Raw genomic sequence first — 27,720 nt, 5'->3', positions numbered from 1 at the left:
GTTATGAAGTGGGTCCTCATGTTCCTACAATAATCACTGCTAATGGACCACAACCAAAGCCAGTTGAAAGTTATAATGATGATGATAAGACTTTGATAGAACAGGACAAGATAGCATTCCTTACATTAATAGTTTGCCTCTCAAATGAAATCACAGAAACTCTTCATGAACATACTACTGCAAAAGGGTTATGGGATGGCCTAGCTGAGAAAATTTAAGGAAACGCTGAAATTAGAGATAATAAGAGGGAATTATTGAAAATTTAATATGTTTAATCATCGTCAAGGAGAAAGTATGAGTGACTTAATCAAATGGTTTGAAAAGTTGCTAGCAAGAGTTAAAGCTGCTGAAGTAAGTATTATGAGCTTTGAAGTCAACCACAAACTGATGAACTCTCTACCATACACCTAGAGTACCAATACAGTCACCATAAAGAGAACCACAAACTTGAATGCCATCTCAACCACTGATTGATATCTACAATCAAGTCTTTTGAGATGGATGAACAAATGAGAATGAACAATCATTTGAATTCTCTTAATCAAGCTGGAATGAACGCGGGTTCAACAATGTCTATTGCTTTCATAAGCAAATCCCAGTAGAATATGTACCCAGTGACTACTCCAAGGTACTCCTCATCAATGCCACCTCAGAAAACAGTGTACTTGTCCACTGGAAATTTGTCAGTGTCATCCAGTTCCAGCTCACTACAGAGGGTTGTTGATAATGCAGTAGAACAAGCTTTAAAAGTTCATGGGATAAATACATCTCCAAAGAATCAGCCAAGTCAAAGTTCTAGCTATTGTGATGAACTTCCACTGCTGAATGACTCAAACATTGCATTGGTGCATGCTTTTCTATCAAGTTATGAAGAGCTACTTCAAGGAAAGCTTTTGCCTCCACAATTTGAGAAAAAAAATCTAAATGATATAAAAAAAAAGGGATCTCAAGAAGATGGACATCAAATATCAAATGGCAATGGTAGTACACAGGGCAACAAATTTCATGAAGCTTCAAGGACTCTGACAAGAAAAGAATTTGTTTTGATAAAGAAAAGCTCAGGTGTTACAACTACAATGAATTGGGTCACTTCTTAAGAGACTGCACAAATCCTCCCAAACAAGCAAACGACATTCAAGTAACCGAAGTTTCTGATGAAGAGGAAAGCAAGTCAGATGGGAAAAGACATGTTGGTCAAAAACCAAGCTCTTCATTTCCAAGAATCGGAAGTCATCCACACAAGGGCAATTCAAGTTCAAACTCAAGAGCCCTTGTCTTTCAAACAGAGGTCCAAGTTGGTATGGATTGGGATGAACAATTTCAAGAGTTGAAGAATCCGTTGAATTTGGCTGGCATGGCTTTCACCTCAAACAATGAAGAATTTTCATCCTCAGCTGCAGTAACAGACTCATCACCATGTGATGAGGTAAATCAAAATCTATGCACACAAGCTTGCATTTACAAGGTTGCTTTTTATAGACATAATCATGATGCGTTTTTGAAAGAAATTTCAAAACTAAAGTAATTAAATGCTGAGTATGTAAAAGCTGATAAAATTTATGTTAACAAGATTAAAACTCATCGTGATGATGTTGCAAATCTCAGACTGAAAATTTTTCAAACTGAACAAGAGTTTATATATTACAAAATCATACTTTCAAAATTGAAAGAAGAAAATGAAAATTTGAAAAATGAAGTTTCTATAAATAAATAAGCTTTTGAGAAACATGAAAAGACAGTCGAGAGATTTGAATCAACATCAAATCAGTTGAATGATATCATTGAAGCTCAGAGAAGTACTAAACTAAAGGCTAGGCTAGGGTATAATTATACAGCTGTACCTCCTCTTCTAAATGATAATTATACAAGCGTACCCCACTTTAGTTGCAATACTTCTCCAAAGGAAGAAATGTCATATGGAGTTGGTAGAATACCAAAACCTGTAAAATTTGTTTCTCCAGCTTCACAAACTTCCGCTCTAGTTGTAACATCTGTTGAATGTAATGTCAATGTATCTTGTGAAGCAGGTAATGTAAAAAAAGTGGATGTTGGAAAGTTAACATGGGTTGTGTGCCAAGTGGAGATTTAGAACAACGTTTTGAGTCCTATGTGGAACTAATGAAATCAATTAACAACCCAGTTTGTAATAAAGTTTGTGAATCAATGTTAGAAAATTTGGAGACTGGATCAAATTATGTATTTTGTGAAAATCAGACTAGTGAAAGTTGTAATGTTGTTTTAATGAAAGTGATTGTTCATCCTCAGATTCAGATTGTGAAATAATTTTTTATGAAACAATTGAAAACAAGGTTCAGGAACAAAGTCTTCCTAGTTTCTCATCAACTGATCATGTAAATGAGGATTGCTATAATTAGAAATCATGTTTCGAAAATGAAAAACCAAGTACTTCCAATAAATATGTGCCACCAATGAAAGCATCATTTTCACAAAGCACTAATTGTCATAAGAATCCTCAAGTATATAATCAGTTAGATAGTGACTACTATTACTCTCGTAGTCAACCTAGACATTCTAACAAATTTCATGCAAGTTATGATGTAGGCCAAACAGCAATTACAGACATGTTAACTCACCTGCATCAACTTCTCAATCATACCACTCATATTCCAGTACAGAGAATGTCTATAAAAGCAACCAAAGAAAATGTTGTTTTGTCTGTGGAAATCCTTCTCATCTTACAAGACATTGCAAGAACTGGCACCAACAACAAAGAGATTTGAATAGTACGTTTGGTCAGTCATTTCCTAAGGTTAGTTCTAAACCTAAGGAAATGACTAATCAAACTCGCACCTCTGCCAGTGAGAAGGTAACAAAGTTAAAAAGAAATCAAAAAACCAAGAAACCCTTTTGGTTAACTCAAAGGGAAAGAAAAAGGTTGGCAAAGGGTTTAGAAGCTGAAAAGCCTAAGAATCTGACAAAGGTTTTCACAAAAGGAAATTCAGAGGATTTTGTGGTAGACCCAAACCAAAACGAAGGCAATATAGAAAACCTTTTCAGGACCGAGGAAATCAAAATTCAGGTTCCTCGAGGGATTGCACTTCAGATTCTGATTCACCAAAAAATTATATTTTCAAAAATCATAAAATTAAACTTGATGATTTTCTGTTTAATTTTCCAGAGAAAACTAAGTCTCGGGACCCCACTGCTAACTAGCTGTTCATGTGTGTAGTGTCAGTCAAAAAGGCTTGTCAATAGTATCTGGTACTTGGACAGTGGCTGCACATGACTAGAGATGAGTCACTGCTGTTTGATGTTAAACCATTCAATGGCGGACATGTCTCCTTTGCTGGTGATGTGGGAGGAGAAATAACAACGAAGGGAAAGGTCTTAAAAGGAACCTTGACTTTTGAAGATGTCAATCTGGTGGAGCAACTCAATCACAATCTCCTCAGTGTGTCTCAAATCTGTGATAAGCATTATTCTACCCTTTTCAATGAAAATGAGTGTCTTATTCTAAAACCAGGTTTTAAACTCCTGGATGAATGGATGTTGATGCGTACTCCAAGGCATAATGATGCATACATTCTGGACATGAGAAGCAATTATTCAATGCGTACTGCTTCATGTTTATTGTCCAAGGTCTCATAGAACGACTCATCATTATGGCATCGACGCTTGGGTCACATTAACTTTAAGAACTTGAATAGGTTGGTTAAAGGTGACCATGTGAGGGGTTTGCCTATCAAGTCTTTTCATTGTGCTAAAAAATGTTTATCTTGCTCAAAATGCAAACAACACAAACTCCCTCACAGATCCAAAACCGTCAATACCATAGATTCCATTTTCCAACTGTTACACATGGATCTTTTTGGTCCAATTCAACCATTGGAAATATGACGAAAATCCTATTGTCCGGTTATTACTGACGATTTTTCGCGTTGAAGTTGGACTTTTCTTTTTGAGCATAAGGACGAGACAGCATAGTTTCTAATCAGATTTATTGTGTTAGTGGAGAATCAGACAGATAAGAGGGTTAAGTGTATCAGAAGCGATAATGGCACCCAATTTTGCAACAGGGCAGTTAATGATTTCTATCACAACAAAGGGATCCTTCATCAGTTCAGGCCCCCTTCACTCCTGAACAAAATGGGTGGCTAAGAGACGAAACAGAACACCCGTTGAGGCTGCAAGAACCATGTTATCATATTCCAAGCGTCCTTTGATCTTCTATGGTGAAGCGATAAACGCTGCTTGCTTCACTCAGAACCGTGTGTTGCTAAACAAGAAAAGAAACAAGACTCCTTATGAAGCCTACTATGGGACAAAGCCAAGAGTCAACTTTTTCAAAACATTTGGTTGTCCGTGCACTCCGCTCCAAAATAATGCTGCTTCAACGTCAAAATTTGCTGAAAAGGTGGATAAGCATTACTTTGTTGGCAACGCAGCAGACAAGAATGCTTATTGTGTATATAACAAGCGAGCAAGAGTGATCATTCAGTCATACAATATTAACTAGCAAGAGTCGAATCCCACATATGCACATACAGGTCCTGACTGGATGTTTGATTATGAAGGTCTGTTCAAGCAGTTTCGGGAAATGTATGTCACACCTGTTGTTTCCCCTGCTCCTCTTGTTGTTTCTACACCTGTCCATACTGACGATGATCAGTCAATCTTAATGCATGCCGTGTTAAGAGGTCAGGAAGATGTTCATGTAGCTGCACCTGCACCCTTTTTGAATGTTCAGCCCATGGTTAATCAACCAGCTGCGGTCAACGAAGTGCCATCAACTACAGACACTACTGATATGCACACAATCGAAGACACTACCGATTCAGATACTAATTCGTACATGTTGGCAAACAATGTGGAGAATGACCAGACTGATCATGCAGAAAATCCTCCAATCGAACCTAGTGTGGTTGAGTCAATTCCCACACCTCCCTCTCAAGAAGAAAATCAAGGTTCTGCCGAGTAGACAAATGCAGAGGCTACTCATAATGAAACAGCTCAAAATGAAGCTTCTGACAACAATGACTCTACATCAGTTCCAGCCATTGTTGTACCTTTTTATGAGAACCTATGGGATGGTCCCATTAATCAGGAACATCTGGTTGATCAGCAATAAGTCAATGTACCTCAAACGGATATTCCTGTCAATATGCTAGCCATTTTCCATCTCATAAAGTGCTTGTCTGTTGAACTTGAGGCAACTCCAGTCGAGCATGTCGAATCGATTCCTTAATTGTCGATTCATAGAAGACATCCGACTGAGAACATAATTGGAGATCCATCAGCCGGTATCCAAACACCTAGCACTTCTGGTAACATTAACAGGTGTCTTTTTGCTTGTTTTATTTCACAGGTTGAACCTAAAGACTACAGAGTTGCACTAAAGGAAATTTCATGGGTAGACGCCATGCAAGAAGAACTGTTGCAGTTCAAGAAGTTAAATGTTTGGAAACTGGTCAAGAAACCAGAAAATAAGAGAACGATCGGAACAAAGTGGGTGTTCCGTAATAAGAAGGATGACAAGGGGGTTATCGTAAGAAACAAAGCCCGACTTGTTGTACAAGGTTTTTCACAACATGAGGGTCTTGATTACGATGAAGTTTATGCACCTGTGGCCAGATTAGAAGCAATACGTATCTTTTTGGCCTACGTTTCGTACATGAATTTTAAAGTTTATCAAATGGACGTGAAGACAGCCTTCTTGTACGGAAAAGTAAAAAAAAAAGAAATCTATGTCAAGCAACCTCCAGGTTTTGAGGATCCGAATCATCCTGACCACGTTTACCGTCTTGAAAAGGCACTTTATGGTCTTTACCACACACCCCGTGCCTGGTAAGCCACACTGTCTGATTATCTAGTGAAAAATGGGGTATAAAAGAGGCATTGTTGATCAAACACTCTTTGTCAAGAAGGTTCCGTCATGATTTAATCCTTGTCCAAGTATATGTTGACGACATCATCTTCGTGTCTACGAACGATAATCTGTGCAAGGAGTTTTCTGAGGTCATGCAAAAGCGATTTGAGATGAGTTCTCTGGGAGAAATGACTTTCTTCCATAGTTTACAAGTTGAACAGAAGACGGATGAGACTTTGATTCATCAGTAGAAGTACGTCCACGACATTGTTCAAAAGTTTGGGTTCAAGGATTCATCTGCGTTTATGACACCAATCACTACACGACCGATTCTCACTTCTGATCCATCGGGAAAGCCAGTCGATCAACATCTGTATAGGTCAATGATTGGCTCACTGATGTGTCTCACTGCAAAGCAGACCAGACATTATGTTCCCTGTTTGTCAGTGTGATAGATATCAATCTGATCTGAGAGAATGTCACATGACTGCTATCAAACGTATTTTCAGATACCTCAAGGGAAGACCTCGATTGGGAATCTGGAATCAAAAAGAGTCCCCCTTGGAACTTCATGCCTACACTGACAATGATTATGGGGGATGCAGTCTTGACCAAAAGTCAACATCTGGTGGATGTCAATTTCTGGGAGATAGGTTGATCTCATGGCAGTGCAAGAAGCAAGTCACTGTGTCTACCTCAACTGTGGAAGCCGAGTACATTTCCGCATCCAGTTGCTGTTCCCAAGTCATTTGGATCCAGCATCAGCTGCTAGATTACAGTTTGAATTTATTTGATACCACGATCAAATGTGATAATGAGGCTGCTGTTGCAATTGTTAAAAACCCGGTCCAGCACTCAAAGACAAAACACATCGACATCCGATTGCACTTCATTCGTGATTGTTTTGATCGTAAGCTTGTCAATATCAAAAGAGTCCATTTTGATTTTAACTTTGCAGATCTCTTTACAAAAGCTTTCAGTCGTGCGCGATTTTTATATCTCATTGAATCCTTGGGCATGATTTCTTTTGAGTAAACTTTTCATCTTTTATTTTAAAATTGTAAATATTTTTCAAACATGTCACAATTTTAGAGGGAGAAAATGAGTTAACTTTAATTCACCAAAAAGATTTTAAATTTACTTTAAGAAAAATAAAATCAAGTCATTTGACTTATCAAAAAGAATTTATTATTAAAATTTTTATATATAATATTAATTTCATCATTACTCCTACTTTATTTTATGTTTCAACTTTAGAATGTTTAAGAAAATCCAAAAGGAATTGTCCCGTTTAGAGGGAGCTCCTGTTTAGAGGGAGTCGGGTATTTAAAATTTCAAATTAAGAATTTGATCCGACCTTAGGGAAAATGATAGTACATTGGTATGTGATGATCCTATCGCATGAAAAGAGTATATCAAAAGTCAACAAGATCACTCATAGATGTGTAGATAGACTTGACAAACAAGTAAATGTCGAGTGATATAAACTTAAATCCTTGCCAGTGTTAGTGGCTATACGTTAATGAAGCGGTTTCATTATTCTAGTAAAGTAATATCAGTGAAGGCTTAAATGCAATTACACATGTCATACCCAAGCCTCTGTTTACCTATTCACTGTTATCTTATGAAAATCAGTGTCAATTTTCAATTTTATTGAGTCAAGAAAAGTGTCAAGAAAAGAAAAGAAAAGAAAAACAAAAGAGTCAGAAAAGAAAAAGAAAAATCAAGAAAAAGAGTCAAGGAAAGTCAGTCCTAGGAATTTTAACTTCTGCTTTATTTCCTCGTTTATTTTGATTCAAGCCTTGGACTTTCTATGTTTCTAGTCATACAATATCTGATTATTAAGGCCCTGAATCTTCTGCTTTGTTTTATTTTCTTTCTTTTGTTCAAGCCTTGGACTTTCTCTACGCGATAATACGGTATTCTCCGACCTGAGTGTTAAGGCCCTGAACTTCTACTTTATTTTAATCTTTCTAGATCGAATCATGTGTACAAAAATAAATTGTCAATTATGTTAATAAGAGTACTGTGATCAAAGAAGAAAGTTTTAAGTCAAGTTGAGGTGACATGTTAACACAAACTAAGCCTGAGGTATGATGGAATCGGTAACACGTTTGATTAAGTGAGGACCACATAAGCACCTTGCCTAATTGAGCTTCAAATGTATCACATTGACATCAAAACAGTTGTCAAGTTAAACAAGTGGACATATCTACAATCGATGATGAACTTGTGACACAATAATGTCAAAATGGAAACGCGATCTAGGACTTTGCAAATTAATATGATTCCATGTCGCGATCGATCCTTGTAAATTTTAAAGACTTATTAATTAAAAGTATTATGTAAATTAAGTTAATATTAATTTTCCTTTTCCCTTTCTTTATGTAACTCTAATATTATTATTTTGTTTTGTTTTTGTTTTATTTTATTTTGTGTTGAGTCGGATTTTCGATGAGGAAGATTGGAATCTTCTCAACCTCCTCAGGAAATCAGCTAAGTATGAATTTCGAGCAAGCTTGGACGATCGAGCATGGTTTACTACCTCGAGAAAGGTTTTCAAAACCTTTGGTGGTTAATTTTTCTAAGTGTTAAGGCTTCAAGAAAGCTACACTTAAATGAGCAAGAGTGCTCTTCTATCGAGTATGGATTGCCAATCGAGCAAACAACTTGATCATTCAAGTTATAACTAAGTGATTCCGAGCACAGGATGTTCGAGCACATGGTGACTAGCATTGATGCAATAAGAAGATGTTATATGTTCAAAGAAAGGACTTTGAGCATGGTTCAGTCCCCCGAGCAAGATTTACATCCGAGCATGCTAAATATTGTTCAATAAGTATCTTTAGACAAGACTGAAGACATCAAGAAGAATGAGCTTGGTCGTTGGACTAGTTCGAGCAAAGCATGGATTGGTCAAGAGGAATGAAGCTTGCTGGAGGAGAATATCTTCACTGAAGCTATTCTAAGTAAAGTATGCTCAAAGATACTCATAGAGCATACCTAGCATAATGAGTCTTCTCGAGCAAGATACTTATCATGCTCAAAGACTCTTACAGTTGTATTTGTTTTGTCTTTCATTATGTAATATTTAGGGATTCTAGAAGGAATGTCAGGGTCTATAAATAGGGTCCTAGGTTTCCATTTAGGGCACGGATAACAATGCGACACACGGATTACGAGAAAACATTCCAAAAAGAATATTCCCTTTTGTTTCCTCGTACCGCCGCCGTTGTCACGAAACCCTAGACATTCCATTTACTGTTTCATTGAATGATGCATTTAATACAGTGAATTGTTGTCTTTGTATTTGTTCTTAACTGATTATCCTTTATTGTTTCGTTTATTATTATATCACGCCTTCATTCCCATCCATTGGATATCCTGATTCCGCCAGGATATTCAATAGGCCTTTGGGTTATTGAGTCTGTGTGTTCTTTTCGACCTTTCTAAGGTGTGCACCTGACTCTCGGTCCTGACATTTTGTTTTTATTTCTAAAATATTATCTATTTTAATATTTTATTTTTCAATTTTTAATTTTAATTTAATTTTATTTTTTATTTATTTTTGTTTAACTTTAGTTTATTTTGTCAAAGAGATCGTTTATGCAAAAGTTAGGAGCTATGGACCGACAAAAGAAAATTTAGAAAAACAACTAAGTGCTTGGATTCGGTGAGTAAATGTTTTTCGGTTTCAATTTGTAAACAATTCTAAAGACCGAAGACTGAAAGCGTATGTTCGGTAAATACTCGTGATGTTTTGACCTTATCGCGTGATAGGCTGACCCTATATATAAGGAAATCTCAATATTTCTTTCACTATTCATCTTTTACTTTACCAAAATACTCTCTCATTCTCTCTCTACTTTATCTTTCAAACTCTAACTTTTCTTCAACAATCCTTCAAGATCTAGCCTCATAATCACAAATTGATCACAAATATGGAACCCACTCCCTCGGTATATCATTCTTCCATCTGGATTTCATCAGATCTGAGCGACGGTTCATCTGAACCGTCGGTTAGATCTAAGTGGTTGATCCTTTGTTTGTTAGTACTATTGGGTCATAAAACTGTTATCAGGCTTCAAGACCATGAATATCATCATTAGATCTTAGTTTTAGTGTTAGGTTTGTAAAGTTTGTAGATCTAAGGTTTTTCAGACATTTCAAGTTCCGATTGAAGGTGTATATAAAAGCGATGTGGTCTAAAACTCTCCAGAACTTCAATTCGGGTCTAGGCGACTAGTTGGAAAGCAAAAGGAACAAAAAGGGGCAAAGTGTTCATTCGCATGAGGAGAAAATTTGCAAGGGAAAGCATTCGCTTCGCATGGCTCATGCGAAGCGAATGGGAAGATCTTATTCGCATTGCATGAAACATGTAAAGCGAATAAAATTCCTATTCGCTTCGCTCAATCCATGCAATGTGAATCAAATTTCTTATTCGCTTCGCATCCCCATGCGAAGTGAATGGGATCAGATTTGCTCCGCACAACCATGCGAAGCGAATAAGGGTCATGCCAATTCTTTCCATGCTAATTTTATACACAGCAAAATTTCATAAATTTAAAACTGGATTGCTACTGGACTGTTTTGAATAAGGACTGTTTGACTTTAAGACCAAGATGGACATATAAAAACAATATATTATGGACTTATTAACTTATTAAAACGAATTGTATATAACAAATCAAGTGTAAGTATATATTTATACAACCCATTATGTACATGCTTAAATGTAAATATATAACTTATCTTTTGTCTAATTTAGTTACATTTGATGATTCTCATGATCTTAATGTTTGATTTTAGTAGCATAATCTATTTTGTCCTCTTGAGTTACCTAAGAAGAAGAAAGACAAGGTGTTCACTTCCATGATTAAGGGGCTCGGGCAATCACCTTTGGAGTATGCTATCTCTGCCAACCCAGCCATTTATACGAAGTGGGTTACAGAATTCTTGGTGAACGCAAAGGCAGCCGATGATTCTCTATCTATTATCACCAAGGTGGCTGGAAAAGTATTGATGATCAAGGAGCGTGATATTAGACGTGCATTGAAGATACACTACTACAAAAATAGGTATTTGCTACGGTCAATTTGGTAGCTATTCGGTAGCAAACACCCTGTTTGCTACGGATTTGCTACAGATTTGGTCCGCAGGTACAAGTCTCGTAGCTAACTTGTTTGCTACGAATTTTTGCTGCGGAATTGAACTTTTGCAACGATTTTAGCTACAAAAAGAGACGTCGTTATTTTAGCTACATTAGCTACGGATTTTGCTACATAAATGTTTGCTACGGACTTTTAGTTACGGATTATTAGCAACGGAATTTGGCTATGTTTTTTTAGCTATGGACTTTTAGCTATGGAATTTTGTTAAGATTTTATAAACGTAATCTTGCTACGGTTTTTTTAGCTACCTAGTTTGCTACCAAAATTTAAAGCTTTTGCTACAGCCTTCCTACAAAAATTGCTATGGTTGTTGCTACCAATTTTTCTGTGAAATTTAGCTATACATTTTGTATGAGTTTTGCTACAAATGTGGCTGCAAATATTTGCATAACTTTGCTACGAATTACATACGATTTAGCTATAAATTCTCTATAAACATTATATTTAAATTTTATGGAATATCATATCAAAGATAAATAACCAAAACAAATCTCATAAAATATTCAAATATAATACAAGAAAGATCTAAGTCATCCAAAAAATAATACAATAAAAACTGAAATTCAACATAAACCCATATATCTTAACTTGATGGAAAGTTTTGTTTCATGAGAATAGTTGAAGTTTCTCATTCATTTTAGCATGCAATCTCGCATTTTCTTCAAATTTCTCCAACGGGGTACGTTTCTCTACATTTTCTCGTTCCAACTCTGATATTTGTTCCCATTCTAACTGTTACACCAGTAAAATCACACATACTTAATAGCATAACAATGTTCAGTGTACTATACAAAAAAAATTGTACAAAAAAAATTTGCAAATATGTAAATGTGTATTACCAATTTATAAGTTAGCCATTTTTGCAGTTTCTGGTATAAGCTGCAAACCAAATCGTTTGTCACGGCTTGAAGTTTTTCAAACCAACTAACCGACCGAAAGTAAAAATGAAAAACCATCCGTGAAATCAAACCAAAACTAAAAGTAAAAAACCAAACCATAAGCACCCCTAATAATTGAAATGAGCTAGAAAGTGTAAGTCTAGAGGTGGAGTTCAATACTAAACTCCAACTTTTCTAACTAAATTATCTTTTCAAATTAAAGTTCACAAATTCAAACATTGGGGCCAAAAGAAGACCAACTCTATATATATTTTTTTTCTAAAAAAAGAATACAAACCTTATACGAGTCAGCCATGGAAACACTTCTCCCAGTGAAAAGGAACTAACGATACTTGATTTTGATGGTGCACCCATCAACACAATATACGGGTCGGCGATGTTGCACTCTCTTCACCCTTATATATTAGATAAGGTTAATTGTTGGTGTTTTAAGTGTTCTACCAGATAACCATTCAAAGTTAAAAGCTTTGTTCTTCCAAAAATTTACCCATTTGACTCGTTTATGAAAAACATAGCCAAATCAATCCATTCATAACTAAATAACTAGCTTTACTTTCTACAAATAAATTTATTCGAAAGACACAAGAAAAAATATGATATAGTTGCCTTAACTCCAGTGTCAACAAGATTCACATAATCAATTGGCCAAACGACTTTCTTGTCATGTCAAAACCGTCTAAAAATTAGAACACAGCATAAATTAGTAGGTTAATTTGCAAACAGAAGTGCTACGAGCAGTGAACAATGAATAAGTTAATTTACCATTATTATGACTTCATGAAGATGATATTCCGTTAACTGATAAAGAGCTGTTATGGACCAAAGAACCGATACCCGGGGACCTAAGATACATAAATGAAAGCACTTGTTAATGCATAGAGACTAAACAAAACCAATGTTTATATCAAACAATAAAAAAAGATCCTAAACAAAACTCAAATCATAAACAAAAAAGAATTATCAACTGAATATATCAAGTTTATATCAAAACTCAAATCATAAACAAAAAAGAATTATCAACTGAATATATCACCAAGTTTATATCAAACAGTAAAAGATGTTTACCCGGTAAGTTTCAGTTGATATAAACTTGATGATATATTCAGTTGATAATTCTTTTTTGTTTATGATTTGGGTTTTGTTGAGATCCTAAGAGCATAAGATGTTTAACCGGTAAGTTTCAAAAAAAAAAAAAAAAAACAATTATGAAGAGAGTTATATATTCATTAGGAAATAGACTCACCAAACAATCATATACTCATTAGGAAAACCATAATAACCAATTGCAACAGTTGGTAAATTACCCTAATGTAAAGATTGCCAGGTTTATAAATGTGAACTGACATATTTCTAAAGGTTTTGTGTGGACTGTGAATGATAAGAGCAGAGGCTAAAAACCAGAATTAAACCTAATTAACATACAAGGCTATCTTTGGTGGTGTAGCGACACAAAGAACCAAAAACTGAGAGCAGCAAACCGGCGATGAATCGAGAGCAGCTAATATTGGTGACAGGTTACTGTGATAAACGGATAATTTCGTGATTAAAACTTGGGAGTGGCGGTATTTTTTTTACCTAAAAATATTGGCTACCCTTTGGTATTTCACATACCGCCAAACCTAAATTTTAATCTTTAATTTATTTGTAAAACGAAAAAAACAACAGAAAATTCATTGACGGGATATTCTTTCTTTCCTTCCCTCTCTGTTTTTTTTTTTGATAAACATTTTGGCGGGCCTTTAGTATTTCACATACCGCCTCCTTTTAAACAAACTGAGCGTGTTCGTCCGTTAAGTTTTTTGTCAAACAAACAGACAATTCATAAACACTTTGCTGAACGAAATTTCTTGTCTGTGTTCGTTCGTTAAGGAATTTAACATACTCGTGTTGTTTCGTGTCTGTTCGTTAGGCGCAAGCAGACCCTACTGAACATTAGCAAACGTAACCGGACACTAAAGAACAGTAACAATCACAAACAAATATAAACAGACACAAATGAACGCATATTAATTTGATAATAAAAAAACACCAATAATATCACAAAGAAAAAAAAAAGTTAACATAGGATAAGGCTCGAAAGACTCAATGCCACGATCTCTACGTCTCATTGCAATTAATTCAAATCTTGGTGTTATCATGTCATACCGGGTTTTGAATATCTATACTAGATTGTAGTGAGTCATATTAGATGTAATGATCAATAACATAACATATGTCTTAATGGGTCAAACCGGGAGTTGATATGACATGATGACCTATATTGAACCTTATTAGATCTTGATGGTCCACGAAGGGTTTTATTATGTTACATTCGGTTTAAAACGGTTATATTCGGTTGTAGAGTACCATATTAGATGTAACGAGCAGTAGCTGGTCATATATGTTTTGATGGGCCATATTAGGCCTTGATAGAACTCGATGGGCCAAATAGTGCCTTGATAGATCTTAATGGATGATGAAGGGTTTTATGATGCCATATCGGGTTTCAGATGGTTATATTAGGTTGTAGTACATCACATATGCCTTAACGGGCAATAATAAACCTTGATAGAACTCAATGGGCCATATTGGCCCTTGATAGATGTTAGTGGACCATGATGAGTTTTATTACGCCATATTGTATTATAACGGGTTGTAGTGAGTCATATTTAATGTAATGAGCAATAACACACACATACGTACAAACAAACTGTCCAACAAATTGACCATTAAATATATAGTTCAATCGTCGATCTGGTTATTTAAACAACTTCTATAATAATTGTGACTCCTATTCAGTTCTTTTGTTAAGTATATTGGGTAACTTAGTTTTGTTATTTTTTAAATATTCGACTTTTATATACTGCAATGGATTTTGCTACCAAGTTATTAAAATAGTTTTTACATAATAGTTTCTTGATTTTTCTATAAATTTTATTTAATTATTTTTAAAATTTTGATTTCTCGATTTAGCTACGGATTTTGCTATAAATATTTCAATAAAATAGTTATATAATTATACTTCTTAATTTTGCTACCAATTTTGGAACGAACTTTATTTCAAAACTTTCTCACTGTTTTCATTTTCTAAAGTTTACTATGGATTTTGCTACGTATTTTACTAAAACTTTTTATAATGAATGTTTAAATATTTATTTTCATGTTTTTGCTATTGATTTTGCTAGCCATTTTATGAAGTCATTTTTTATTCTTATTTTCTCAAGTTTACTACGAATTTTGCTACCAATTTTATGAAGCCATTTTTGTTGTGCTTACTTAATCATGTTTGCTACTGATTTTGCCACAGATTTTTTTTTGCTACGTAATATACGTAGCTAAATCATAGCAAAATGTGTCTGTAGCTAATCCGTAGCTACTTCATAGCAAAATTTGCGACCAAATTTTTCCATAGCAAAAAATTTGTGGCTAATACCTATTTTTGTAGCAGTGATAAAGGATGAACCGCACTATCTGTTTGAGAAGGGAGATAAGGCCAAGCTTGGTGGATTTGTGAGGGATATTGGATATGACTCTGATTAGAAGTCTTTGGAAAAGAAGCACCTCCTGCCGGTTCTTGTTTCACGTAGTTATTCACAGCTTATCCGATCTACGTGGTGGTTTTGATAGTTTGAGAGTAGATTGGGTACGGATAATGTATGCGTTAACATTCCGGGAGAAGTACAATTATTCTCGGATGTTATTTTTGTTTATGTTGGCAAACGTATCCACGGTTTGTACAGCTGTTGTTGGATGATATGATCCCTAATGTGCCAAGACCACCTCACAAGTCAGCAAAAGAGAAGAAAGGCAAGAAGACATAGCCTAAGCCCTATCACGTTAATATGATCAGGCAAATGGTGTTTGGGATTATGTTGAGCACAAAGAGAAAGGGTTATGTTTATCAAGGGGAGAGGCCGGGGACTAAGTTTGGATTATTTGAGGAGACAGAGACTACTGGGGATGAGTCTGAAGAAGATAGTGGGGAGATTATGGGTTCTGAGGCTGAGGTAGAAGCTGAGGAGGTTGACTCATCTGATGAAGAGCCTGAAGACCATACAAAGGCTAAGCATGATTTGAAGCGGAAGGCTGCCGACAAGCCTTCTATGGGTGGTCCTTCTAGTCATGAAGAAGAAGAAGAAGAAGAGCAGCCCTTAAAGCGTTTGAAGAGGGTTGGAGACTCCAAGAAGTCTTCAAAGCTCGTTGTCAAGCTTTCTAGTAAAGGTAAATCTTCCTGTACTCCTGATCCACACGTTGCCTCCCCTAAGACCTTAGCCAAGACCTTAGAGGACCTAAATGTAGCAAAAATTAAGATTCATGTCTACAAGAAACCAAAAACCAGAATCAAGACCAAATCCAAACCACCCAAGACCTTGCTACACGCTCACCTGATGAATCACCTGAACGCTCACCTACACAACAAGACCAACCCATTTCCACCTTCTTAGGAAACCTACCACCTTCCCCACCACAACATCATCTGAACAACCAAAGTCAACCAAACCTTTGTCTACCTCACCATTCAGCTCATCCATCTTTAGTTCACCAATAAAATCCATAAGCCTTTGGACCCAAACCGTTACAGCTTCCTCACTTACACAACCAACATCATCCACCACTCAACCCAAAGCCACCACACCACCACAATTCTCAACGCCACCAACCTTTATAACCTCACCACTGCCTACCCAATCAATTGCCCTAGCTTTCCAATCAATATCACCACCCATTCTATCCGACACTCCACCAACCACAATTCTCTCACCAAAACCCAAAGCCAAAGGAAAGTCCTTGACTCTTCCAGTATACGCTGATCAGATCCTCGATAGGAACTTCGCACTGGAGGAATCAAACGCTAAGAGGGCTGAACGTGAACGTGTGCTACTCAAGTATATCAAGGCTCAAATGAAGAAGGAGCTTGAGGATGCCAAGGAGAAAGCAAAGTTGGTGACTCGTGTTGAGATTCTGGAGGAGTCTCGGGACATGCATAATGCTTTGATTGATAATTAAAGATCCTGGATCAATCATCTCCAAACACGTATCAATCATCAACAGGAGTTGCTCAATCAAGAATCGTTGTCAAATGCTTATCAGCGTTCCAAAAACTCGAAGGTGGCTGATAGAGTAGAAACACTTGAGAAGAATCTACCAGCAACAAATATTCTTGAAGAAGGTCTGATTAAGAAGATTGAGGATGCAACTGCTGCATGGGATGTTGAGAAGGAGGCAACAAATTCAAGGGTTTCTATGCTTGAGGGACAGCTAGCATCGTCATCCTCTCATGGTACACTCATTGCTGAAAACACTCAAATCAAAACCAAGATTGAGGCTATCCAAGCCAAGATTGATGCCCAAGATCATCTGAACGAGCTGCAGTTGAAGACAAATGAAGAGTAGGTGAGCAAAACCAAGCAGCTTCAGATCATATGGGTATGCGGGACGATGACTTCCATGCTTTAGAAAATAGACTTGATTCGGTGTTCAGCAGTTGGAAGTCAGCCTCAAAGACGCACACTGGAGCAGCCACACACTGCTGGTCCAAGTGTTGCTGTTCATGATAAACCTGTGATGGGTTCGGGAGGCGAAGCGACAGTGGGTCGGGTTGTACCACTAGTCGGCCAAGCAGGAAGTGTTGTTGGAACCAAGCTGGTGGAGATGGTGATGATGATGAAGAGAATGATGATGAAAGTGATGATGAAAATGATGGAGACAATGAAGATGTGGATGATAATATCCACGATAGCTTCGATGATGATGGAGGTGAATGCTAAAGGAGGTGATTGTTGATAGACGTTTTGGTCGTCTCGGTCTTTATTAGTTTAATATTATAATTAGTTTATAATGTAAGGGCTATTAACGTAAATATGCCCATTCGCTCTATTGTAAGATGGATTTTTTACCCCGTAACGAATGTATCACATTCGTATAATGTAAGCTCCATTCGTTAACCCTGCATAACGAATGGGACATAACGAATGTTGGGCTATTCACTATGTGTAATGTATAACGAATGAGTTGTCTCATTCATTAATCTTTAATGTAACGAATGACACATTCGTTAAGGATATCTTAACGAATGTGGTCATCTCCCTATATATACCCTGTAAGATTATGGTTAATGTAACAGTTCTTATTATTATCACTCTAGTGTCGTTACTCTGCCAAAATATCCTCTCAACACACATAGTACACACACTTAAGCGTATTCTACCTAATCGTATACACAATCAACAAATTACGCGATGTCATCCGAGATCTAGATCTGCATAAAGGCTCTCTCAAGTGGTATCAGAGCCATTTGATCTGATCTTCGTGGTTTTTCGTTGTTTAATTATGTTAATTCATCACGTATTGAGTCACTTCTGCTATGATTCGATAGGAATTGATGTTTAGTTAAGTTCCGTTGAAACAGAGGTTTCTCAGTACTAGTAATTGGATAGATATAAGTGTAATTAGTTGTGTTCTGAAGGTAATTGAGACTGATTATGGAGGTTTGAGTTCGGATTTAGGTTGAAATTGATAAGTGTAGTGATAGAATTCGAATTGGTGTTAATGGCGATAAAAAATGTTTTACGAACTAGTTAATTGAGAAGTATTAGTTGTTTGTGAATGCGGATGAGTACAGTAAGGTTCGGATTTGGAATACGAAGAGAATGATATAAGATTTGTGTCATTTGGACTTTGGACATTTTTGAACAAAGGTTTGGATTGAACAGATGAATACTGATTCGTTTAAACTAATGAAGACTGATTCGTTATAAGTTTGAATACTGATTTGTTAAGTTGACTTCATACGGCTAACGGATCATTCGTTAACTGAACTTTATTCATGTGTTTTCATTCGTTAACCTTTCAAATCACATTCGTTACATTTATCATTCGCTAAGACTTCACTTTCGTTACTCTTACCATTCGCCATTCGTTTCACTTAGTAACTATTCATTAAACCTTCGTTAGAACGGTCCCATTCGTTACTGGTTTTCATTCGTTCCAACAGTAACTAGAATCTTCAACATTTGACAAGTTTGGTCCCTGAAGTTTCAAACTGGTGATAACATGGCTTCTCAAAATGCCACGTATTATGCATTAGCATCCCAGAATGCGTTAATGCAGCAAATGCTTTCATTGGATAACGAAATTGGTACTCATAACAAGTGTCCAAAACTCCTGAAGCTTTCTGAATTTGCTCGGTGGGAACGAGGTTTCGTGCATATTTGGGTTCGATACATCCAAGCAGTGTTCGTTTTCTGGATGAAGTCTACAAGGCTCCACTTGTTGGTAGTGATACACTTGGTTGGACTCCAAAGGATCAAAAGCATTATGAAGCTCAAGAGATTAAAGATTTTAAGAGTGAGACCAAAGCCTACTCTACTCTCACGATGGCGTTGCCCGAACAAATTTTTCACCAGTATAGCACTATTAAGACTTGTGTGTCTCTCTTTGCAACTTTGAAGACTAGAAGCTTGGGAAATACACTTGAAAGTAAAAAAGACTCGTAAAATTTCAGTTTCGAAAATTTACTTTGCTGAAAAATGAGACAGTAGAAGAGATGATAAATCGATTTTGTCATCTAGTTGTGGAGATGACTACTGTGAATCTTGAGCCGACTGAGTCAGATAAGATTGACACCTTGAAGAATGCATTACCACTTTCATATTCTACTTTCTTATTGGTGTTAAAGGAGAATGGTTATTTTAGAAATAATCAACTCACTGCTGAGCAATTCATTAATAAGATTGAAGAAAGAGAATTCGACTTGAAGTGTCAAACATCTTTGAAGGATAATCAGAATCAAAACCCTTCTCTGTATGGCGGTTCATTGCCTGCTAACAATTCTTCAAGCTCTGTCCCAATCACCGCATTCTTCCCACAAACTTCACCAGAAGAGTCTGCTAGTGGTACTAATGGTAATGGTTCTCCTAAAGTATGCTTCATGGCATCTGGTGCTAATTCTGGTTCAAGTGCAAGTTCTTCAAGTTCGTTGCCTAATGTAAATCTTCAAGAAGCTGAGCAGCAATTCGTTTTTGTTTGTGCATTGATGACATCTTACGTACAGCTCGTTGGGAGTAAGATAGCCACAAGTGAATTGACTGATGAAGACTATGATCAAATAGATCCGATGATCTTGAGTTAAAGGATCTTAAGTGGAACATGGCAATGATTGTCAGAAAGGTGAAAAGATTCATGCAACGAACAGGAAAAGATTTACCAACCTTGAACACGCAAGTTGGGTTTGACAAACTGAAGGTTAAGTGTTATAATTGTGGAGATTTCGGTCACTTCGCAAAAGAGTGTGATAAACCGAGGAAGGAATATTCAGGTCCACGCAATTCTGAAAGAACTACCGGAAAGACTTCATCTGGGAATGATCAAAATTAGAAAAGTTCATCAGATGGTGACCAGAATAAGTTAACCAACAATCGAGCTCTTGTTGCCAATGACAGTGTAGACTGGTCTCAACGACTTTTGTGAGATCAAGCAAACCTTGCTTTGGTTGAACCAGTTAAAAGTTTAAAGATGCAAGTGGTGATAATCTATCTGAAGAAAGTGACACCTCTAATTCTGAAACTGATTCGGATCTTTCAGCTCCTGAGCAAACCGAATCCTTTGCATGTATGGCTAAGATTGAAGAGGTATGTCCTAAACCTTCAATTAATGTATCTGAATCAAAAGAGACAATAACTTCACCTGTTGTAACTGAGTGTGCTGAGTGTATTAAACTCAAAGTCAAACTTGAGTCAGCATTACAACAAAACACTACTCTCACAAAAGAGCATTTCATGGTAAATGAATGCTACAGAAAAAAATCCAAATTATTGGAACAATCGACTTTGAAAATTAAAAATTTGTCTGTTAGCAACCATGACCTGAAAGCTGAGGTTAATTGTAAGATTGTAGTCGTTGAACAACATTTCAAGGAGATTCTTAGACTCCGAACCAGCATTTCCAATTTAGAAAATGAATTTTTGGAACTGAAAAATAAACTTGGAAAATTTCGAGATTCCTCATTTCTTTTAAATGAGATTATTGAAGTTAATAATTCTCACAAGAAAAATGGGAAAGCTGGTTTAGGGTATGTTAAGATCCCTCCTCGTTTTAAAGGAGATTATAGTAGCATTCCTTTGTTTGAACCATATATAACTCCCTACTGTTGAATCTGAAAATGTTGTTCCAACTAAAACAACTAAAGAACCGATTCACATTGAAAGTAAATCAGTTTTTACTGAAAATGAGTTGGATAGTTCTATTGAGGAATTGACAGAACCAGATGTGGTTGTCAAAATGATAACATACCTTCTGACAATCATATCTTGTGTGAACCCGAGGAGTTTGAAAAGGCAGTTTATGGTTCAAAATCCTCGAGTGATTCAGTGAAAACTCTTAAGGAATCTCCTAAGGTACAAAAACCAGACAAGCCTTCTGTGTCTGATGAGAAGTTGATGAGATTCATCAATCCTCAACCTGAATCTGTCAATGGGAAAATCTTTAAGATCAAAGGATTATCTAAAGTATTTTCGGATAAGGAAGTTCCTTTGAAGCTTCTGAATCCTAAAATGATTAAAAGTGTGTTTCAAGGCGATACTTCAAAAGTTACTGAACTTTTAATAAATCAAAAGTAAGAATGTTCAAGTGAATTCTAATGTCAAAAAGTTTAACCCTATAAAATTTGTGAAATCATCTGGAATGGAGGATTCTTCGAATTCCACCAATTTGGAATTTTATCAAAATAAAAAGAGATTGAAACGTGAAAGTTCAAAGAAAGTAACTTTTAAAAGTTCCAAGGTTGATAAACCTCAATCTTTGCTTAAAAACAAATCAAGTGCTTCACTTCCAAAATCTTCAGACACTCGTTTGTGTTTTCAATGTGGTGAACAGGGTCATGTTTCAAAGAAGTGCAAAGAAAAGGTTGACGATATCAAGTCATCATCAACACGAAAGACTGAAATGAATCAAAATTTGAAAGAAAATCGAATTGATGAGTGTGTTATAATGTATTCAAATGTCAATCTGAAGAAAGTGGTTCGTGTTGAAACTTTTAATGTATTAAACAAATTTTTTGACCGTGCTCAACCGATTTGTAAAAACACTGATTCGGGAATCATACGTGACGGTTACCTTAAGAAAAAAAACCAAGAAATCCGTCACCTATTCTCAAGTACCGAATGAAAGTGTTAATTTAACTTTATCTCCAAAAGTATCAAAGGGAGAGCCCAAGACTGAGGCTTAGGCTGCCTTTTTGAACTAATCATTTTACCTTTCTGTGCAGAGTTCATCCAGGCATGGTTCAAGTCACAAGTGGATATTGGACAGTGGTTGTTCTTAGCATATTACTAGCAACCTGGATCTTCTTAATAACATTAAAGATATTCAGGGTGGTTATGTGGCGTATACTGGTAATAACGGTGGGATGATTACTAAAGAGGGAGAAGTATCAAACGGAACAGTTACGTTTGAGAAGGTTAATTATTGTGAAAAAGTGGATCATAATCTATTGAGTGTATTGCAGATATGTGATAAGAAATATACCACGATTTTCACAGACAAGGAGTGTGTTATCCTTCAACCGGGATACACAATTCCTGAAAAAATGGTTGTCATGCGATCACCTCGATCAAATGATATATATGTACTTGACATGAGTGTTAAAGTGGATCATAATCTGTTGAGAAGGTTAATTATTATGAAAAAGTGGATCATAATCTGTTGAGTGTATCGCAGATATGTGATAAGAAATGTACCACGATTTTCACAGACAAGGAGTGTGTTATCCTTCAACCGGGATACAAAATTCCTGAAGAAATGGTTGTCATGCGATCACCTCGATTAAATGATATTTATGTACTTGACATGAGTGTTAATGTTAATGTTTTACCCTTGGAAACGTGTTTTGTCTCCAAAGCTACGGAGAGAGACTCGATTATATGGCATCGACGCATGGGATACATCCACACACGCAAGATGAACTACCTTATTTCGAATGATTTGGTGGATGGTGTGACCCTTAAGCACTTCTGGTTAAATGATCATTACGTTGCTTGCAAGAAGGGGAAACAGAAAAAGAAGTCACACCCGTGCAAGTCGATTAATTCGATAGTCACACCAATAGAACGACTTCATATGGATTTATTTGGTCCAGTGAATCGTGCTAGTATTCCGGGTGATTTATACTGCTTAGATTTTACTGATGACTTCTCAAGATATTCATGGGTCTTATTTATGAGTTCGAAAGATCAGACACCTATTTTAATTCAGAACCTTATCACGAAGATCGAATCACTTTACAAACTGAAAATGAGACAAATTCGTAGTGATAATGGAACTGAATTTAAAAACAACGTATTGGATTTCTTCTGTATTCAAAAGTGAATACATTGGGAATTTAGTGCGCCGTATGTTCCTCAACAAAACGGCGTGTCTGAGCGAAAGAATCGAATGTTGATAGAGGCTGCGAGAACAATGCTTGCTGATTCTAAGCTTCAGGTTCAATTATGGAACGAAGCTGTGAATACGGCATGTTATACGTTGAATCGCGTATTAACTGTAAAGAAATTGAAGAAAACAAGCTATGAACTTCTAAATCGTCGCAAGCCAAACTTAAAGTATTTGGAACCATTCGGGTGTCCATGTACTGTACTGAAGAGAGATGCTGAGAAGTTTGACGAAAAGGCATTCGAGGGTTACTTTTTAAGGTATAATTCTCCTAAGAAGCGAATCTTCAACATCTCTTCGGGTTGTGTAGAAGAATGGTATCATGTAGATTGTCAAAGCTACACTACAACTCCTGCTGTTACTAGTCCCGATTGGATGTTCGACTACGATGGGCTATTTAATTCATTTACACCAACGGTTGAGGTGATACCTGAAGACTTTATTCAATCTTATTTGGAAGAAAGATGTCTTCCTATTCCAAGTTCTTTATCCGTTGATGTAAATGACTTTCCTAACGTATCAGAGACATCTCATGATGTTTTTGACTCTTCCGATGATGCTAATTTTGTTGATTCGTCTTCTTTACAATTGGATGAAGCTCAAGAAACAAACGAGCCTATTCTAGTCAAAGATGATTCATCATCTGTTTCTTTAGACACAGCAGAGGAAAATGTCACCAATCTTGGTGATAATGTATCTGTGCCTGCGAATCCTTAATGAAGGATTCACACAAACCATCCGCAGAAACAGATAATTAGGGATGTGAACGATTGGGTTCGCACGAGAAACCAATTAGCTAATATACGTGACGATATGGTTGAATGTAACTTATCTCCTATAGAGGATCCGATTGTATGTGCTTATGTGGATTTGCACTCATCAGGGATTCTTAATATTTCACGATACACTTGCTTTTTATCTCAGATTGTACCGACAAGTGTCACAATGGCACTCAAGGAACCGTCTTGGGTTGAAGCTATGCAGGAGGAGCTGCAACAGTTTGTACTACAAGGTGTATGGGATCTAATTGACAAACCCGAACGTGTTAAGAAGGCGATACCGACTAAATGGGTTTTCAAGTGCAAAAAGGATGACCGTGGACTAATGGTGAGAAACAAGGCATGATTGGTCGTATTGGGTTACAATCAACAAGAAGGCATTGATTACACCGAAGTATATGCTCCTGTGGCACGACTGGAAGCTATACGTATCTTTCTTGGCTATGCAGCCTACAAGAACTTTAAAGTGTATCAAATGGATGTGAAATCGGCGTTCTTAAATGGAGAAATTCACGAGGAAGTGTATGTGAAGTAGCCTCCCGGCTTTGAGGATCCTGACTATCCAGAGCGTGTTTATCGCTTAAACAAAGCTCTTTATGGTCTCCACCAGGCCCCGAGAGCCTGGTACAGCATGCTTGCTAACCATTTGATTGATAGTGGCTTCAAGAGGGGGACTGTGGAATGTACATTATTCTACAAGAACGTTGGTGATGATCTGCTCCTCGTCCAAATTTATGTGGACGACATTATTATCGGTTCGACAAATGACAGCCTATGCAAAGATTTCGAGAAGACGATGCAAACCAAGTTCGAGATGAGTTCGATGAGAGAGATGAGATTTTTCATAGGATTGCAAGTTCATCAGTCTGAATCCGGGATTTTCATCCATCAGACCAAATATGTGAACGATGTCTAGAGCTGATTCAAGATATTAGATGGCAAAATTCCTTCGACACCTCTTCCCGTGGGTCAAAATTTATCACCGGATGAATTGGAGGATACCGTTGATCCAACCCTATATCGAGAAATGATCGGATCTCTTATGTATTTGACTGCATCTTGTCTTGATATAATGTTTGCTGTTTGTTTGTGTGCCAGGTACCAATCGAGTCCCTGAGTGACTCATCTGGCGGCAGTTAAGCGCATCTTACATTATCTGAGGGGAAATTCCGACATCAGGTTGTGGTACCCCAAGGACGATAAGTTTAATCTCACCGCTTTTACTGATTCGGACTACGGAGGATGCAAGATCAACTTTAAGTCTACAACAGTGGGTTGTCAATTCTTACGAAACCGGCTTGTTTCCTGGCAATGTAAGAAGCAAACAACGGTCTCAAATTCAACAGCCGAAGCGGAGTAAGTGGCGGCCTCGAGTTGCTATTCACAGGTTCTCTGGATCCAGTAGCGTCTGCGGGATTACGGTTTGAAGTTTCTTGCTACTCCTATTTATATTGAAAATTTGGCCGCTATTTCTTCACCAAAAATTTGGTTCAACATTCGAAAACCAACCACATTGAAATCCATTATCACTTTATATGTGATTGCTTTGAAAAGAAATTAATTGATATTGAAAAAATACATACGAATTTTCAAAAGGCTGACCTTTATACCAAGGCGTTTGATAAAACACGTTTTCATTACTTGCTGGGTATAAACGGTTCTAAAAAATTAACAGATATTCAACAGCTCGGTTGAATCACTTTATTTTCATTCTTTCTTATTTTTGTTATTTGTAGTTTTTAGTGGGAGAAAAATATAAAAATCCAAAAAGATTGTGATTTTCAATTTGTACAGAGAAATTTAAAAACTCCAAAAACATTCAAATATCGAAAAATACAAAAACATTGAAAAATGCTCCTCAAAATGAGTTCTCGAGCAAAAAGGGAAAATGATAGTACATTGGTCATTTGTTCCCAAGTCCAGTAAAAAGTAGGTAATAAAAGATTGCTTGCTTAATTGCATTGATGTATTGGTAGGTCTTTTAACAAACAAGTATGGACTAGTAAGTGATATAAACCTAAATTGCCGAATATATAAATATTGGTTCTAGTAAAATCTTGATAATGATGGTAGAAATGTAATAATCCGGTCATACTCAAGCCTTCTAATCAATTTGAAAAACCATTTTTAAAGAAAAAGAGTCTAGTTGGTGGTTAACGCTTCAACGATGTATGGTCTTATGGCCTTAAATCCTGTATTGATGGGATGCTTTAAGGTTCCTAACACCATTGGGTCTTTATGCGGTTTTACATCTGGTATTCATTTCGATGAATATTAAAATGCTTGTAAAAGCGAACCCGCAGTATAACTGCTTAAGTCTCTAAACTTGATCGCAAAAAGTACTTTATGTACAATATGAATTACAGACTAGATCAAACCACGCTGTGAGTCATACATTGTCCCCTTGCTCGCGTCTTTTACCATTAAGAAACGGACCACAAATGACACAATGTCTGCAAACCGACAGATGAAATCGTGCATACTCATCCATGGGAACGAACCTTAGGGTATTGCTTGATAACGGGGGTATATCTTGTAGTGTTGATTACGGACTATGTCACTTAAAACATTCATTTTCAATCAAATTGATTCTTAGGTTTAAGTCAAGTTGGGGTGATTTGGAGAAAACCAAATTAAGCTTGAATCAAGATTAGTTCTAATAATTTCTTTTATCCCTGCCTAATTGAACCAATTAAATGTATCATCAAAAGTTCTGAAACACTTGTTAGAAGATTTAAGTGGACAACAATACCAATAATCGACTTAACATCAATCTTAATAAAAGCCGAAAATAAAACTGTGATGGAAAGAAAATTTGATCAATATGATTCCCTGCTCGAACTCACAAAAATATGTATTGCTTTGATAGTTTAATTTTTTACTGCTTTTTACATTTGTTTGATAATTTCAAAAATTCAAAAAGATTTTATTTTTCTAAATTATTTTCGATTTACCGAGCTGGAGAATAATTCTAAACAAAAAGAAAAATTTGTTACCCCAAATGTTTAAGTTAATCGTACATAATGTATGTTCAACTGGTATTACTTGAGTTTTAATGTAAAAATCCGTTTAATTCAAGCATTAACGATCTTTGTTGGATCGGGTATTTTAATGTATGCAATTAAAACCCTAATTGGTTTTAAAGATTATTTAATTCTTTGTTAAAATCCTAATAGGTTTTATTGATTATTTAAATCCTTAATGAGATTTTGTCTCATTCGCTAAGGATATTTGGTAAATCGTTAACATTGGTTTAACGAATGTCAAGCCACTCGTTATTTAAACATAACAAATGAGTATCTCATTCGTTATAATGACATTTGCTTCCGTTGTGCATAACGAATGGAAGACATTAGTTTAAATAGTTAACGAATGGAATGATAATGTATCATTCGTTTAAATTTTAACGAATGACTATGAGATTCGTTCATTCGTTATAAATTTAACGAATGAAATAATTAAAGTATTATTCATTAAAGTATTAACGAATAGGAATATTATTCATTTAAAATCCTGAACAAATCATATTTTAATTTAACGAATGAGGCCATTCGTTAATTCAAATTTGAACGAATGACCTCGGTATGCGTAATCCCAATGCTAGACGAATGACCTCTCATTCTCCTATTTCCTACTTC

At 36.3% G+C, this 27,720-nt stretch overlaps 1 protein-coding gene across 1 annotated transcript; it reads left to right on the top strand.

Moving 5' to 3' along the window:
- The first annotated feature begins 4,156 nt into the window (after nucleotides 1-4,156).
- On the top strand, nucleotides 4,157-10,930 carry LOC143539414 (uncharacterized). Its single transcript, XM_077032742.1, has 5 exons — nucleotides 4,157-4,424; nucleotides 4,536-4,925; nucleotides 5,010-5,074; nucleotides 5,327-5,686; nucleotides 10,640-10,930. The coding sequence occupies exons 1-5, from the start codon at nucleotides 4,157-4,159 to the stop codon at nucleotides 10,928-10,930; spliced, it is 1,374 nt and encodes a 457-aa protein (XP_076888857.1).
- Nucleotides 10,931-27,720: the final 16,790 nt, after the last annotated feature.

This window comes from Bidens hawaiensis, unplaced genomic scaffold, assembly GCF_021521415.1.
Source record: "Bidens hawaiensis isolate Kalapana, Puna unplaced genomic scaffold, B.hawaiensis_p1.1 tig00011894_1, whole genome shotgun sequence".
NCBI lineage: Eukaryota > Viridiplantae > Streptophyta > Magnoliopsida > Asterales > Asteraceae > Bidens > Bidens hawaiensis.
Note: the sequence above shows the minus strand (reverse complement) of the source record. Positions and strands in the feature narration are given on the sequence as shown.